This window comes from Haliotis asinina, chromosome 1, assembly GCF_037392515.1.
Source record: "Haliotis asinina isolate JCU_RB_2024 chromosome 1, JCU_Hal_asi_v2, whole genome shotgun sequence".
In the NCBI taxonomy this organism is placed as follows: Eukaryota; Metazoa; Mollusca; class Gastropoda; order Lepetellida; family Haliotidae; genus Haliotis; species Haliotis asinina.
This window is the reverse complement of record NC_090280.1, coordinates 56,393,472-56,408,340: the sequence shown is the minus strand read 5'-3', so window position 1 is coordinate 56,408,340 and position 14,869 is coordinate 56,393,472. Positions and strand designations below refer to the sequence as shown.

Here is a 14,869-nt window from a genome sequence, read left to right as displayed (position 1 = left end):
AGCATGCCTAAAGCGGTACAACCGTGTTTTGGAAACTTGATAAAGAGTAATGAACGTTCATGGATTTAACTTGCCTAATCTGAGCTAATCTGTGTCCGTGTCGGATAACATTGATCCGATCGCTCAATCCGATGAAAATTACATATCACAGTGTTGAACCCAGTAAGCACCGTCACCGATTGCCAGAATTGGTGAGCCTCGACGCGCGCTCACGGTGACAATGTCGAAAGTGCGGCCGGTTCATTCACACCATCCGGGCTCCTTGCCGCCTCACGTGCTAAACCAAGGGAGATAATGAGGTCGGGACTACGGGGTAATTTTCCTCGTATATATTAATTACGCCGGAAGAGGAATATTCCCTGGAAGGTGAGAGGAATTAGGTAAAATTCTTCACCCTGCGTTCCAGATTTGCGCACAAGAGCGTTTAATTTGACTTTCGGTGATTGCCCGAACTCTAAGCTCGTGTCGAAAGACCAAAATCTCGAGTGCCAAAAAAAAGGACTTCAAACGGCATAGCATATTAGGCGATCGCTGTCTACAAGTTAATCTGTTCATGGGTCCCCGAGATGGCCACGGATAAGGCTGTCAATATTTCATAGGTTCGGAATCCCCTCAGGAGAAAATGAGACAGAGCACGGATTGATTCATTCGCTATTGAGATCGCCCGTGCTGATATACTCTATTTTTGAAGAATTAATTTTTGAATATTGACGTAAGGATCGGAGATGGGGAAGACGGTGTAGTCTGTCATGTAATCTTGGACAGTTTGGTGTAAATTGTAGAAGTGCTGACTTTCTTGAAGTTGGGATAAATTTGAAAGATTTGGTGTTGTAACAACACTAATTTCACGAAAGTGGGGCTCACATAGAGGAGAAGGGCTGGTGTAAATCCTTTTTTGGAACCGTGCAGGAAATAGAAGCATGGTTCCAAAGATGGTGGCCTAACTTCCGTTGCATGCGATTTCTTGCCAATATATAGTCAACGCTTAGCCTATTTTTATATTTTAATTTTCCTTGATCTAGTTCTAGTCGCGGTGGCTGAACGGGCTAGGCGGCTGACTTTGTGCGCTGGCGATTAGATGCCTGACGCTGAGGGTGCGGGTTCGAATCCTCGAATCCCGGATGAGCCCCCCCCCCCCCCCCCCCCCCTCAAAAAAAAGGTACTAGAATTGCATTGTGTAATCCTAGTTTTAGCGGATAATCTAAATCTAATTTTACATTCTTAACTCATTTATTCTCTCATAAAAGAGCTGAATGTATGTGGATATTGTTAAGGGCTTCAGATTTTTTGTAACGGTAGTCCTGCTAGGCCGGCCATGATGGTGCCGACGGAACGGGTGTGGGCGCTGACGCAGCGCAGAGTGGGGAGGGGCGTTAATGTAACGGCTCGCGCATCGTAGGTAGCCATATATTTAAACATTGACCTGATGATCGATTTGTTTATAGCGCGACTGACTCCATTTAAGGCACCCCACTCAAGACACCGTTATCGACACTGTATGGAGTTCGACACCAGTTGCACACACGATGTCCTTGAATCCTTGAATGTCCTTGATCCCCCACGCACCCAACACACATAACCAGTTTGAGCTTCTATCCTTAGTTCAGTGTCTCCAACAATTTGTGACCGACTACAATTTGGTTTCCGGTGCATAGTCTACTGTGCAATGTGTTTTTTTCTTTCCTGCAGAACCTGGCACGGGCTAAACATTTCACTTGAAGGGATGTTGAATGAATATGGCTTATCATCGCTGCGTGTAATATTATCCTCGTGTATATACTTACAATACTTTTAGTCGATCGATTCTGATGATATCTGATCCAAACTCAACAGTCGCCATATAGCTGGAATAATGCGGGGTTGAAGAACAAAATAACACGGTGATGGGTGACTGAAAGGATCCGGTTGTTGTAGGCTCGCTGACTTGGATGATCGTGTTATTACTGGATATCCGTTGTTATCAATGGGCAGCTATTGTATATCCATTGTCAGTACTGGATATCCATTGTTATTACTGGATTTACATTGTTATTACGGGATATCCATTATACACCCATTGTTTACACTGGATATCTATTGCTATTACTGGATATCCGCAGTTATTATTGGATATCCATTGTTTTTCTTCTGGATATCCATTGTACATCCATTGTTTTTACTGATATCTATTGTTATTACTGAGTATCCATTGTTATCATTGGATATCTATTGTTATTACTGGATATCCATGGTTATTATAGAAACCATTGTTATTACTTAGTATCCATTATTATTGTGTGTACATTAGTATAACTGAATATCCACTTTTATTACTGGATATCCTTTTTTTCTCAATTACGGAACACGAAATATTTTATTAATTTTCATTGACGCCTTTGTACTGTAACTTGAATTTTCAAAAATGTTTTCGCCCACTGTCTCACCCTTTAACCACAGAGCAAAGCATCGATGTTTCACATCCTGGCTGTAGGCGGCAAGCGTCGCCCGTGTTGACTAGTTCGTTTAGGTAGCAAAGGTGGACGTGATCTTGTTTGTAGGGGCAAAAGAAACTATACCAAGTCGAAATCACTGATAATACAAAACGACGAACCACCATTGTGAAAAAGGGAAGTGAATTTAATAATTTAATAATTTTAATAACCGGTATATCATATCTATACCATGTCATGAAAGCCTTTTGAGGAAGAACAGCAGAAGTCATGTCGATCTAAGATGTTTGTCGTTTAGACGAAACCCACTTATGAGCACTTATGTTTAGATTATCAGTTAGTCTCTGAATGTACACACTTTTGACAGTAACAAACAATTCCATGTAACGTAAAAACGAGCCGAGCCAGATCGGAGCTTCCGAACCTGAGGAAATCTAGACTTGTTTCAGTTAGAGTCTCAGCATTGCATAGAGACTGTGAACAGACTACCTATATCATCATGTATGTAATGAGAGCGTGCCTGGGATTCAAACCTTGTTCCTAGGAATCCGAGGACCACGTGGTGGTGTGACTTTATTTTACACGAATTTGATGTGTAGATGTGTTTTTTATAGTTTCGTGGACTTCAACGTGATTGATATCTGAGCATCAATACAAACGCAATTTTCAAGGGCCACCCAGTTTGATCAAACGATCCGCGAATTTTCCTCACAAGACAGGCATGTCTTCTATAAAGACAAGTTCGAACTCCTATCCTCATGTGTTCCAAATTTAACTGCCTCTACAATGAAGTCCTGGGGACACGCCTTAAATCGCGAAAATATACAGTTCCAAACATCCCGAATCATATTACACATTTCCATAAACAGGATAACTGTATTGTGTGTGTATGTGTGCTATTTTGTAAATTAATAATGCAATCATAGATTGTTTAATCTATTGTGCGTGCGTGTGTGCAGAGGAGCGCGTGCGTGCGTGCGTGCGTGCGTGCTGTTTGTAATTAACACAGTCATATCGGCTTTTTCGACCATTATTGTGAATGATGTGGAACAAAACTATCTTTTCTGTTGTTTTTTTTTTTCAGACGAATATGTTAGTTCCAACAATGGCGGATGCTAACAACCTTCTCGTCCATGCTGTCTGCTCTTCTACAACACATGTAAAACGAATTTAATTCAACAAAGTCATTTTCTGCATTATGATCGTTCAGCCATGAGACATGATACGGCTTTTATGTGGTAAATACAAATTGAGGCTTAATTTTAAAAAAAAATGCAACAAAAAACAAAACAAAACATATACCACACACACATACACACACACAACTAATAATAATAACAATTTTAAAAAAGAAAAGTTTTTTAAACATTAAAATGTGGAATTTAGGCCATGAAGAAATTCACCAAGCTGTGGTCACTTCCGATGCACGTGACTAATTTCAAAATATGCGCAACATCTGTTAAAAATTTGCAGTATCACAAAGAAATAATAACACCTAGGTATTTGTATTAGAGTCTGTGCGGTAAAAACCTGATCAAATCTCGTAGCTTTATTTCTCTACTGTTAACTTCAGTGATGTGTGGTTTGATAACATTCACTACCCTGTCGATTTGACGAAAATTCAACTCCGCTCGAATTCATTACTTGAAAAAATTGAATTGAATACGGCCGTTTAAGGTAAATTTAATGATTTTGTTAAGAGAATGTAAACAACAGATTTCGGTAAGGAAACCGATACTGTCGCACAACAATAAAACAGGGGGAAATTGCTAATTTAGACTTTCCTTAACAAATTGGTTTCGAGGCTTTCCCGGCGGACATTGTTGGAGTTACATTCTTGATATAATTGGTCAAGAAAGATGATAATTAGCTATTTTAGCTTGTCAATCATTACGTAATTTGTAAAAGATTTACTTGATTAAAAAATGTGATTAATCTTTCTTTTCACTCTGTAGTTCTGTATTATTTGCGAATTTAACCCATATAATTTACGTTTGTTTAATGATGGCCCTCGGCTGAAATGTTCGGAGTAATTGTTGCAATTTAGAGGTGTTTCCGCCCTCGCTTACAAATTGTCACTTCTTAAACGTGCTCGCGAGACGACGCGATAAAAACCTGTCTCGCTGTATGCTGGCGTATACGTTTGGTGATGTCATCTCGTGTGTAATTGATCTTGAAGTCTTAACTTTCTAAAAGTCACCGGCGTCACAGTTTATGGATTGAAAGCGGTATTAGTTATAAAAAAGTGACTTCTAAAAGTGGCCAGATTGACGCTTGTGGGCACTTTTTAAAACATCTTAAACACGTTGATGCAAGGGAATATATTTTAGCAAGTGATTTGAAAAGCCGTTTAATAAGTTTTCATTTTTACGATAGCCTTTTAGCTAGTGATAAGGAGGGCCAAAAGCAGTGATCACAATGGCATCGAACCAAAGAACAGCGGATCCTGGAACTGCCAAGCGAACTAACTCTATACGATATGGCTGCGACTAAGATCACTGGTTCGTCCTTATTCAGTGTGCGGTGTAAAAGCACGTAATTCAATATAATTAAAAGATATATCCGCTATATAAGTAACTGGGGTAAATCAATTTAAAATACAAAAACAAAAAAGTACCTTTTTATAGTCCTAGGCCAAATGTTAGAAAAGTCCCTATCTTTTAGGATCTCTCAGCAGCAGTAAACGTGTTATTCAGTAATTAGTATGACACTTCCCACCCGCCAAAAATTCTTGTTGATGTGGAACTAGCTACAGGAGGTATCAGGTTACTAAAAACTAACTGGGTTCAGTCCACTGTTGAAACAGTGTCCACATGTTCATATACAAACTGCTTGAGAATTGATCACATTGTCTAATGTGTGGTGACAAGCACTGGTGTTCAACATGGTCAAGATGTGCAGTATGGGTGATAAGGCTGGGTGTATCATATTACCTGATTTTCATGATATCTCTACATTTGGCCTAGGAGTATTTAGTTACACTCAACAGATTTTCGTACCGACAAGTTTTGAGATTCGAGTAGATTTCATATGTTATGTGGAAATGGCATCGCGTATTTGAAGTGAACGATTTTTAACATTCACTTGTATCAAATCTTGTACGTTGTACAAGTCCTCCAGTTCTGTTTCTGTAGACTGATGAGCGGTGTTTGAAACAACTTCCTTACGTCAAAACGAAAGTGAACACTTAAGCGCTATGTGAATGGATAGGTTCAAAAACACTCACGAAAACTGTTGAAAGGCGAAAATGTGTGAAAACTTTTATCACACTCTCAACAGCAATGTTAGCGTGTTAGTTTCAAGTCTCCTAACCAGGCACGCGCGAACACACACACACACACACACACACACACACACACACACACACACACACACACACACACACACACACACACACACACACACACACACACACACACACACACACACACACACACACACAGAGACAGAGGGGGTGGCGGGGGGTGGGGGGTGGGGGGGTGGGGGGCACATAGACACACACAGACACGTACGCCTGCGCGCTCGTCGTGATATTTTATGAAAGAATACTATAAACTCTGATGTAATTTGTAAGAAGCGTGATAATAAAATTGAAGATGAAGTCCACTTCCTGTTTCAATGTTATAAATATGTAAAAGTACGAAATAAGTTATTTACTTGTAATGAAATGCTACTTTTATTCAACTGTGCTAAATTTATCAAATCAGGTTTTTAATGTTTATCTACTGTAAATTGACAACTAAACTGACTGAATATAAACCTTCTTCTTTCTTTCAAATAAGACCACAGCTCAGCCTAATCCTCGGAATAAAATCTACACTCGTTATTTGCAAAATACGTATGGAATACATAATAAAATGGAATATTATACCTGTTGGCAGTACAACCAACAAATAACCAGTACTTGTAAGAAGAAAGGCTCCTACCCTTAACCAGAATGTTTTCCGAAGACAGTCATAGAGATGCAACCGTCTCCAAATAAAATTAAAACGAGCTTCATTCACGGGCTCATGTCAACATTTTGAATTAAGATTTAACTTGAGAGAACGCATGGCGCCGAAATAACCACAAACAAGATCTTAGGAGACAGGTAAACCCGTGTCCTTATTATCAATGAATAATACCAGCGAGCAGAGAATACAACGAATAAAAATGATTGAAAAATTTCTCATCGCGAATCACTGCTGTTTTCACCCTATCCAATCAGCTGACGCTCTCGAAGAAGTCTTATCGAGAATAAAAGTAAATTATTAAAGCTCCAGTCTCAGATTACTAAAATAAAACAAGGAAATAAAACAGTGAACTGAAGCGGGATTTGACCTGATTGAGAAGGTTAATAAATCAATTATACCACTGATCTTATCAAACATTATCTACGAGAGCTTGAGATTAATGTCGGCTTCTTGTCGTCAAGTCTGAGCCTCCTATCGGAAAGCATTTGATGAAATAACAATGCTTTCGTTATTTTCCCCATTCATTCAGAGTCTAATCAAACACCTACAGAAGGCTATGACAGTTTTTCGAGTATTCAAATCAGCTCGGGGTGAAATCAGGTCCGAGTCCAGCATCGCCACGACCACCTGAACATAAGTTCTGAAAAAACAGAAGTAGTCATTAGCAGTTGCCTCCCTTTGATATACACGTATCGTTGGTTTGTTGCTCATTTATGTTTTGGAATACCTGTACCGTGGCTCATCTAGGTTTAGATGGCCCCGATAAGAAATTTGAAGAGTAGCACTCACGATAGCCAAGGGATTTGTTGTGACGGGTCAGCAGTTGTCTCCCTTAGGTTAAGGATTAGTTATAATCCTTCTTGACACAACTAAATGGTTTTGATATTCTTTTTCAGGATTTAAAGCTTTTCAGAGGACAAAAATCGCTGTGGAACTATCATTGCTGAAACTATTTGCAACATTTTGTTGTAAGTGATGTTTTAAACAATTCGTCACATGCACTTGAAGGCTATTTAGCTAGACATAATTTGGGGGTGTTGTTTTCATCTCCACAATCATGATTAAGTATCATTTTAGCGGAATCGCCAACTGAATATTTTCTGATATTAAAGCAATAAATAAGAAATATATCTACAAGCAAGAAACGTTTGTCAAGAACGGGCGGGAAAAGTAGATGGTAATGTTGAATCTTGACCAAGCAGCACCAGGATCGCGCCCAAAAAGGCAAGTCTGTAAGTGCTGTTCAACCCTACAACAGCAGATCCTGAATCTGAAGGGGGCGTAACTGCTTAGAGAACTTGGGCAAATCTTTGCGTTAAGTCCTGATAGGGACTACCAATGTCTACAGAAAGACACAATACAGCTGACAATGTGACTTACACTAAACTCAAGTGTGGAAAGTGTAGAAAGTGACTCGGATACATAAACCTCCTCGCAGTATTACCGCTAAACACGCTTCGTGAAGCCGGTCCAAACGTATCAAAGTACCACAGTATTAACTTCAAACAAATCACAGTTTCTGTTCGGCTGTTCGGTAACAGTCTCTGGTTCATCGTCATCAGAGGTCGTGATTTCCATGTAGCTACATCGTCGGTTATTCAGGTTTCTTGACAAGGGCGGGGATCTTTGATGTTTAATGCTGTGCCGACATTTCTAACCCTCGGAGAAGATAATTTAACACCTGAATGTTAATTTACCTGTAATTAATCAGCATGCAACTGTCACTCATTTGATTGTCACGTGATTAGGTGCAAGGTGTTGACCTTTATGCAAATCGTCACAGGAAACCTGTCGTCTTTCGGATATTTTTTTTAGGTTATGATGTGGTTGATGGTTGTAGTTATTTTCAGTCCATCTTTGCAACAAATTTAGCTTATATGTTTTCAACAGTTTCCGAGCAAATAAAGCAAGGTGGTGGGCCTGGTACAGTCTGGCTGGTAAGATTCATCATCAGCCAAGGGCCCTTGACCCTTCTTCACGCAGCCCAAACAGCACATGACATCTCTCAGGAAGTACTGCAAAATTGAGCCTGCCAAGACATTCTTGGGGAATATGGAGACTGCCCAACGCTGCAACCCACTGCGGTACCCTGAGTTTCAGAATGGCTGTGCTCTAGGGCGGAGAACCGAACGTTAGAGAGGTACCAAATCGGGCTAATCGGAACAATGGCTAGTTGGACAGTAGTGTACATGGGATGCGGGCGTAACATTTATACCCTACTTTCCCCTGTCTTGCAAATCTCAATGTTAGTCAGAGCTGAAAGAAAATTCAATAACATACTAATTTCACTGGCTTTGTGAGAAAGGAAGAATACATGTTTCTAAGGCTCTATATGAGTCTTTCCCAAAGAAGTTTAAAAGAACATCTTACATGTGGCTCTGGAATGGTTCAAGGTAGTGCCATGGTGGATCTTGAGGCAATCGCGCCGTATAAGATGAAGGCGTCGTTTAAGATGAAGCGTCGCTTAAGATGAAGTACGTCTACTGACAACGTGTTCAACATTCTCATAGAATTCATTAGATAGCTGACAGTACGGCATTCTCACGCGCAAACTCGTTTTGATGATTGCGAGCAGGACGTGACTGGTCGTGGACAGCTAAAAAAGTCTTAAGTCCTTTTCCACTTTTAAAACCAAACCGACTTCATCCAGGCAAAGCAGTCGGTCGAAGAGGTGAAGTGGTTTCCCACAAAGCTACTCTTTCATTGACTCTGGGATGACGTGGTGAATGACTTCACCTTCACTCAAATCAACATCATCGTTGACATTCTGTCAAACAACGTGGGCTCCAAATAACTGTGGAATACCTCCCTTCAAGAGTCTTGACAAAGACTCAAGAGACTCATCAGAAAAAAATCAAATAAATATCTTTGTGCAAAGAAACACAAAATTATTCCCTTATGAAGTGTCCCCGAATTACTCAAAACTAATAAGCTGATTGGTATAAAAAATGAGAAAAACAAGTGGACTCAGAAGTCAGACATGAATCCTTCAGTGATGCGGAAAGACTTGATGCAACTGTAAAAAACGGAATAAATGAAGGACGGGCACAGAATAAAAAACATTTGCGGTTTTGATATTGTTTCGATTTAGCTCTGGGCTTCAGATTTATACGCAATTCGCCATGAAGCACCCGGGAGCTTGTTCACAAGGAGCCCTTGGTTATAAGTGTAGACTGGTGTAAGGGTGCTGAAGAACATGGAAGCAATATGTATGACCATACATACAGTTCATATACTACATCCATATGCATACTTAGTTGATGATATTTTCTTTTTTAGAAGCTCTCTTTACTGATAGATTGCCCTTATTTACAATATCTGTTGAAAGTATGATCAGTAGCTGAAATATACATAAAAACTACGAACTGGCGTGGTTTTTACACTGATGGAGTACTGTGTGACGATGGAAAGAGAGAGATCTCACAAGTTTATGTCATCATATCAATCTCCGGGTTTTTTAAACTGCCATTAGTTAACGAATTCGCTTGACGAAACAAATATTTAAAAGCAAGTTCACGTGCATTGCTTGATGGGAAAAGATCTGGACATATTCATCAGAATTTGAAAGTTTCCTACTTCTGTTATATACGAGTAGAACAGAGACACCGTCTCAGACATAATGTCTAGGGGCAGTAGGGTGGTCTAGTTGTTTAAAGTGTCCGCTCGATAAGCCAAAGACCCGGGTTCGATTCCCAAGTGTGTGAAGCCCATTTCTCGTGACTCCTAATGTTCTCTCCGATATTGATGGAATATTGCTGAAACCGGCGAAAATGAACCTCACTAACTCACTAGAAGAAAGACATAGGGGCGCTCCCACCTGGTTTGATAGTCTTGTTCCAAAATGGTTTGCTTCTTAACTGCACGGGTTCGGATGGGTAGAGTTAGATCCCCATGAGTGAGTAATGAGTGTAGAAGCTCATTTCTGGTATCCCCGGCCGTGATATTGCTGTAGTGTTGCTAAAAGCGGCGTAAAACTAAACTCACTCATTCTCTTTCCGAGTCACGTCGGAATGACTTTTCGTCCGACCAGTGAGTGTATTGCACTCTTTCTATGGATAGTTATTTTAATGGTTAGTGTACTAAACAAACGTACCTTAAATCTAATGTAGGAAGACAAAAAAAACAACCCCAATATCTTTTATGTTGATACTTTGTTTAAAGAATGAGATACATAACAGGAGATTATCAAAGAAGCAAAGAACGATCCCGAAATATATTTTTTAGGATTTTACAGGAATTGTTTTAGAGGAATATGGATTTATGCATGTGTTATCACCGTTTCGTTTGGACATCTGTCATAGATGTTGTATGTGTTTTCATTTTACCTTGCAGCAACACAGCCAGCCAAAGCATATTGTAAGAAAGACTGTGTATTTTTTAGGATTTCAGGAGTTCGGTCGGAGTATTTCGGAGTCGGCCTCATAAAACAACCCACAATGTAAGGTATGATGGCATTTTGTAAACGGATCACGATACTCTGCGTGAACCCAGGGTAAGTTAGATCTAAAATTTTATTCGGTTTTATACTTCCCGGTGACGGGGGTCTTTGTTCACGTAATAGTCTGTGGTTTGCCTTTTTTGTAATCAATATCAAACATTGTCACCTTTATATTGCTGGAGTATTGCAAAAAACACTCACTCACTCATTTTTTACGCATTTTCAAATTGGCTAATTATTCCAACATATGTTATATTTGGAATATGTTATATAAAACACTGTTTTGGTTATATACAAAGTCAGTTTCTATTACTATGGATAACTGCGTACCATCTGGGATTTGAACCCACACCTTCAGTGTGAGGCACCGACGCGCCACTCACAAACTCTTTTTGTTTATTCATCTAACTAATGTTTGTTCTTGTACCATTTGGTACACTGTACACTGTAGGAAATTATGTTGTTTCACTGAACTAAATACACAGGAAATAAGCAGCGATGAATGACTTCAAGAATATTCATGTCATATGTCGAGATGATGTATTTAAGCCTCTTCGTTTCATGACAACGGTTCAGGAAGAGCTTAGCTGGCCGATTCCACACACGTGTCCAATAATGAATAAAATATAAGGTCAGCGAATCATCGATTGATATGTACGACGATTGTGCCACGAATGTTTGGAGCGTTCGGTGGCATTATTCGGTCTCTCGTGTCCTACAGTAATGCAGTGGTTCGTTGTGGTCAAAGGGAAGTCACTCAAATGGACGTTACTTCAAGATGGCGGCGCCCATGCGAAGCATGATGTCACGAAGTAGTTTGACAAGTATATATGCTGTATTTGAAACTGCGACGTGTATAAAACAATGTAAGTAACCGACTTCGTTACCTCATTATAGCTGACAAAGCTTTGTTTTTAATTTAAATCTTGTAGAAAGGCACAACGAAGAGACAAGCAGTGTGAGAATTAAACATGGATAGGAATTTGTAAGGTCAGTTGTGTTCATAACATAGGTAACTCACCATAAAAGAATATGAAAGAACGGGAGGAACTCTTTCCTCACATTATCAACTATGTAATTTCAATCAATATTTTGCTTTGAAATAGCATGGGGATACCGTAATACAAAGGACGAAACAAAATACGTTATACGAAAGAATATAATTGAGGAAGCGCTCGTAAAATTATATCATCATCGCCAAAATAGTCGCTTCACGAAGGATCCAGTTGTAACTTCGTATTGGAATTGTGAAATGCAAATACTGAAATTATTCTGAACATCTGTGTATTCCTTCCAAGTAATTACGCAAATGTGGTTACACAAATTTTACTGCTCCCAATGATGAAATTGTGAACTAGAGATCATATATATGGTCTCTGTGTAAACTAAGTCATACTTGTCATATGACTGTATCATATCCAGTCAAAAATCTCACACACAGTTATAGACACTCTCTGTAACATACACATAAAGGCACACAGGTACACATATACACTTACATATAGACACACAGACACATACAGATGCACATAGACACATATATACATTAGACAGAGATGGATATATTGTACCCACATCAACCTTTTCTGAATGTCGACATTGAAAATGTGACAGCATAGAATTGAATGTCCTGTATTTCTCCTGGACATGCCCACAACACCACCCAGAAATGACCAGCGCTGGATCAGATACACACCATCAGACCACAGGCAAACTGTAGTGCAGATGGGGTTGCGCAGCGTAGAGAATATGACCAGTCTTCTCAAATGTTTGTGAAGTGAGCAAGGGCTGGCAACATACCTCCCTCGCTTTGGTTCCGAAAATGTTTTTCATGTCAAAGTGAAATATTGCCACCAGTAAAGGGACACTCCCATTTTCGCACTTAGTTGTGCTCTCAGATTTCCAGTCCCATGTTGACTAATTACTCACAAGAAATATGTTTTATTCAACATTTTAAGCACCACTCATGGTATTTCAGTATATCTTTGCCTCCATTTGCCTGTAATCAGACAGACAGGGTCAGTCAGCCAGGTCTGATATGAGTTGCTGGCCATTTCTGACCTGGAATTCCCACATGCCAGAACAGTATCAAAACCTTACTCTTGTTTTTGTCGTGGCTCTAAAAGTTCTGAATCCCATTCTTAGGAGATAAACATTATGTGATGGCCCAATTCTGGGTGTTATTGAATATTTGAAGCACGGGAATACATTTGGAACCGACATATTCAACAACTTATGCTTGCCATAAAAGGCGACTATGCTTGTCATAACAAGCAACTTATGGGATTGTGGGTGGTCAGGCTCGCTGACTTGGTTGACACATGTCATAGGTTCCCATATAGTGCAGATTGATACTCATGCTGTTGATCACTGGATTGTCTGGTCCAGACTTGATTATTTACAGACCACTGCCATATAGCTGGAATAATGCTGAGTGGGGATGTAAAACCCCACTCACTCACTCACTCACTCACTCACCCACCCACTCACCCACATACTCACCTGCTTACCCACCCACTCACTCACTTTCTTTTTCAGCCATGACATGGTGCTGTATGCTGTACCATTATACACGGAGGCATGTCACAACTAATGCAGGCTCTCCTTCAAGTATAGCCGAGTCAGCCAATTCTTCAGTTTCACCTTCGTCAAGTCTGTCAAAAGGGCCAAGGAGCATTCCAGATAAACAGCTAGGTGATGGTCACATGACATCGGGAGAACCACAAAGGAATGTTAGCATGACGAAAGGTATGAAGTAACAAGTGCCAGCAATGAATGGGTACCCAGTAGGATAATAATAGTCACTGATAACCTTCTAATGCTAAACAGACAGCCTTCTTGGTGTGATCCCCAGGAAGCTGAGAATGTTCATTGAGTGCATCGTGATACATTACCAGGGCTAGTAATGTAGTTCTTTAAGCAAGCAAAGTTTGCATAAGGGAGAAGTCAAAATGATCAAAAACAGTGCTTAACACTTTCCAAGGAAATTGCCAAGGATTAGGTGTTTCTTCTGGGTACAGAATGAAGCAGTGATAGATAAAGCCAAAGTTCAGGAAGGTTTAGGGACGATGGGAGCTGCGATAGTTAATTTGAACATCATTTATCTCACCACGAGCTGTGTTTGACTTGCTAATAAGACTCCTCCATGTGCCTTGTACAGATGGCCAGCAATGGCGTCTCCTCATGAAGCCAGACCAGCCACCGGATGCCCGGGTGCTGAGGGTGGCCATCATTGGCATCCCCAACTCAGGGAAGTCCACACTTACTAACAGACTCATGGGCTGGAAGGTGAGCTACTGAACTTGAGAGTCAGCATGAGAGTGTATCAAGTGAGTGTGTGATGCGTGAAGGTGACTGAACAAGGTCACTGAGGTCTGTGGCAGGTAGCTTTTGTGTTGGGCCCATAGTTTCAAATTTGTAGCATCTGCAGTAAATTTCCATGTCTTTTTAGATGTCCCAAAAAGCCATAGTTGTTTTGAAAAGGGTCTGAAGGATTCTTTCAGTGCCTGCAACTTCTGAAGTCTGTGGGCCCTGACTGGCAGTCTGGCAATAGGTTTTAGTTCAAAGACTGGAAGTGGTGCTGACGAAAAATTGGAGTAGAACCCAATCAACTCCTAGATACCAAATGTGAAGAATGGTGGTTGTCATTATGCCTCTACTGAAAGCTGCTTAACATTAACACACTGACTGCCCAACCTACTCGACATGTATACTCATGTTAGCTAATGTAACAGACTTTGGCACCACAGTACAAGTTATCTCATAGCTACATCAGTGTTATTTTAAAACAACTTGTTACCGCCAGGAAGCAATTGCTTCTTGTGGCTATTTTGTCAACATGTGAAATTAGTTTTAAAATACCTCTGGTGTTGCTGTGAGATAACTTGTAGTGGCAAATTCTGATGTGTTTGATAACAGGAGTAGACAGTCAGTTTGTTAACCTTGAAAACTCCAAACACTGTTTTGAAGTTGTGTTTCTTCTAATTTGGTTATTCTCTTTTAACACAGCGTAACAGTGAATGACAAAATTTTGCATGAAGAATATATTT

At 40.1% G+C, this 14,869-nt stretch overlaps 1 protein-coding gene across 2 annotated transcripts in view; it reads left to right on the top strand.

The window, feature by feature from the left end:
- LOC137294561 (GTPase Era, mitochondrial-like) overlaps positions 1–14,869 on the top strand; it is a 59,326-nt gene that overhangs the window by 25,359 nt on the left and 19,098 nt on the right. The window contains exons 2-5 of one of the 2 annotated variants that reach the window (XM_067825615.1): positions 10,764–10,825; positions 11,542–11,686; positions 13,359–13,568; positions 13,981–14,108. In XM_067825615.1, coding sequence (XP_067681716.1) covers positions 11,599–11,686; positions 13,359–13,568; positions 13,981–14,108 — 426 coding nt within the window. In that variant the 5' untranslated portion in view covers positions 10,764–10,825; positions 11,542–11,598. Of the gene's footprint in view, positions 1–10,763; positions 10,875–11,541; positions 11,687–13,358; positions 13,569–13,980; positions 14,109–14,869 lie in introns of both variants that reach the window. The other variant, XM_067825609.1, reaches the window with a different exon arrangement.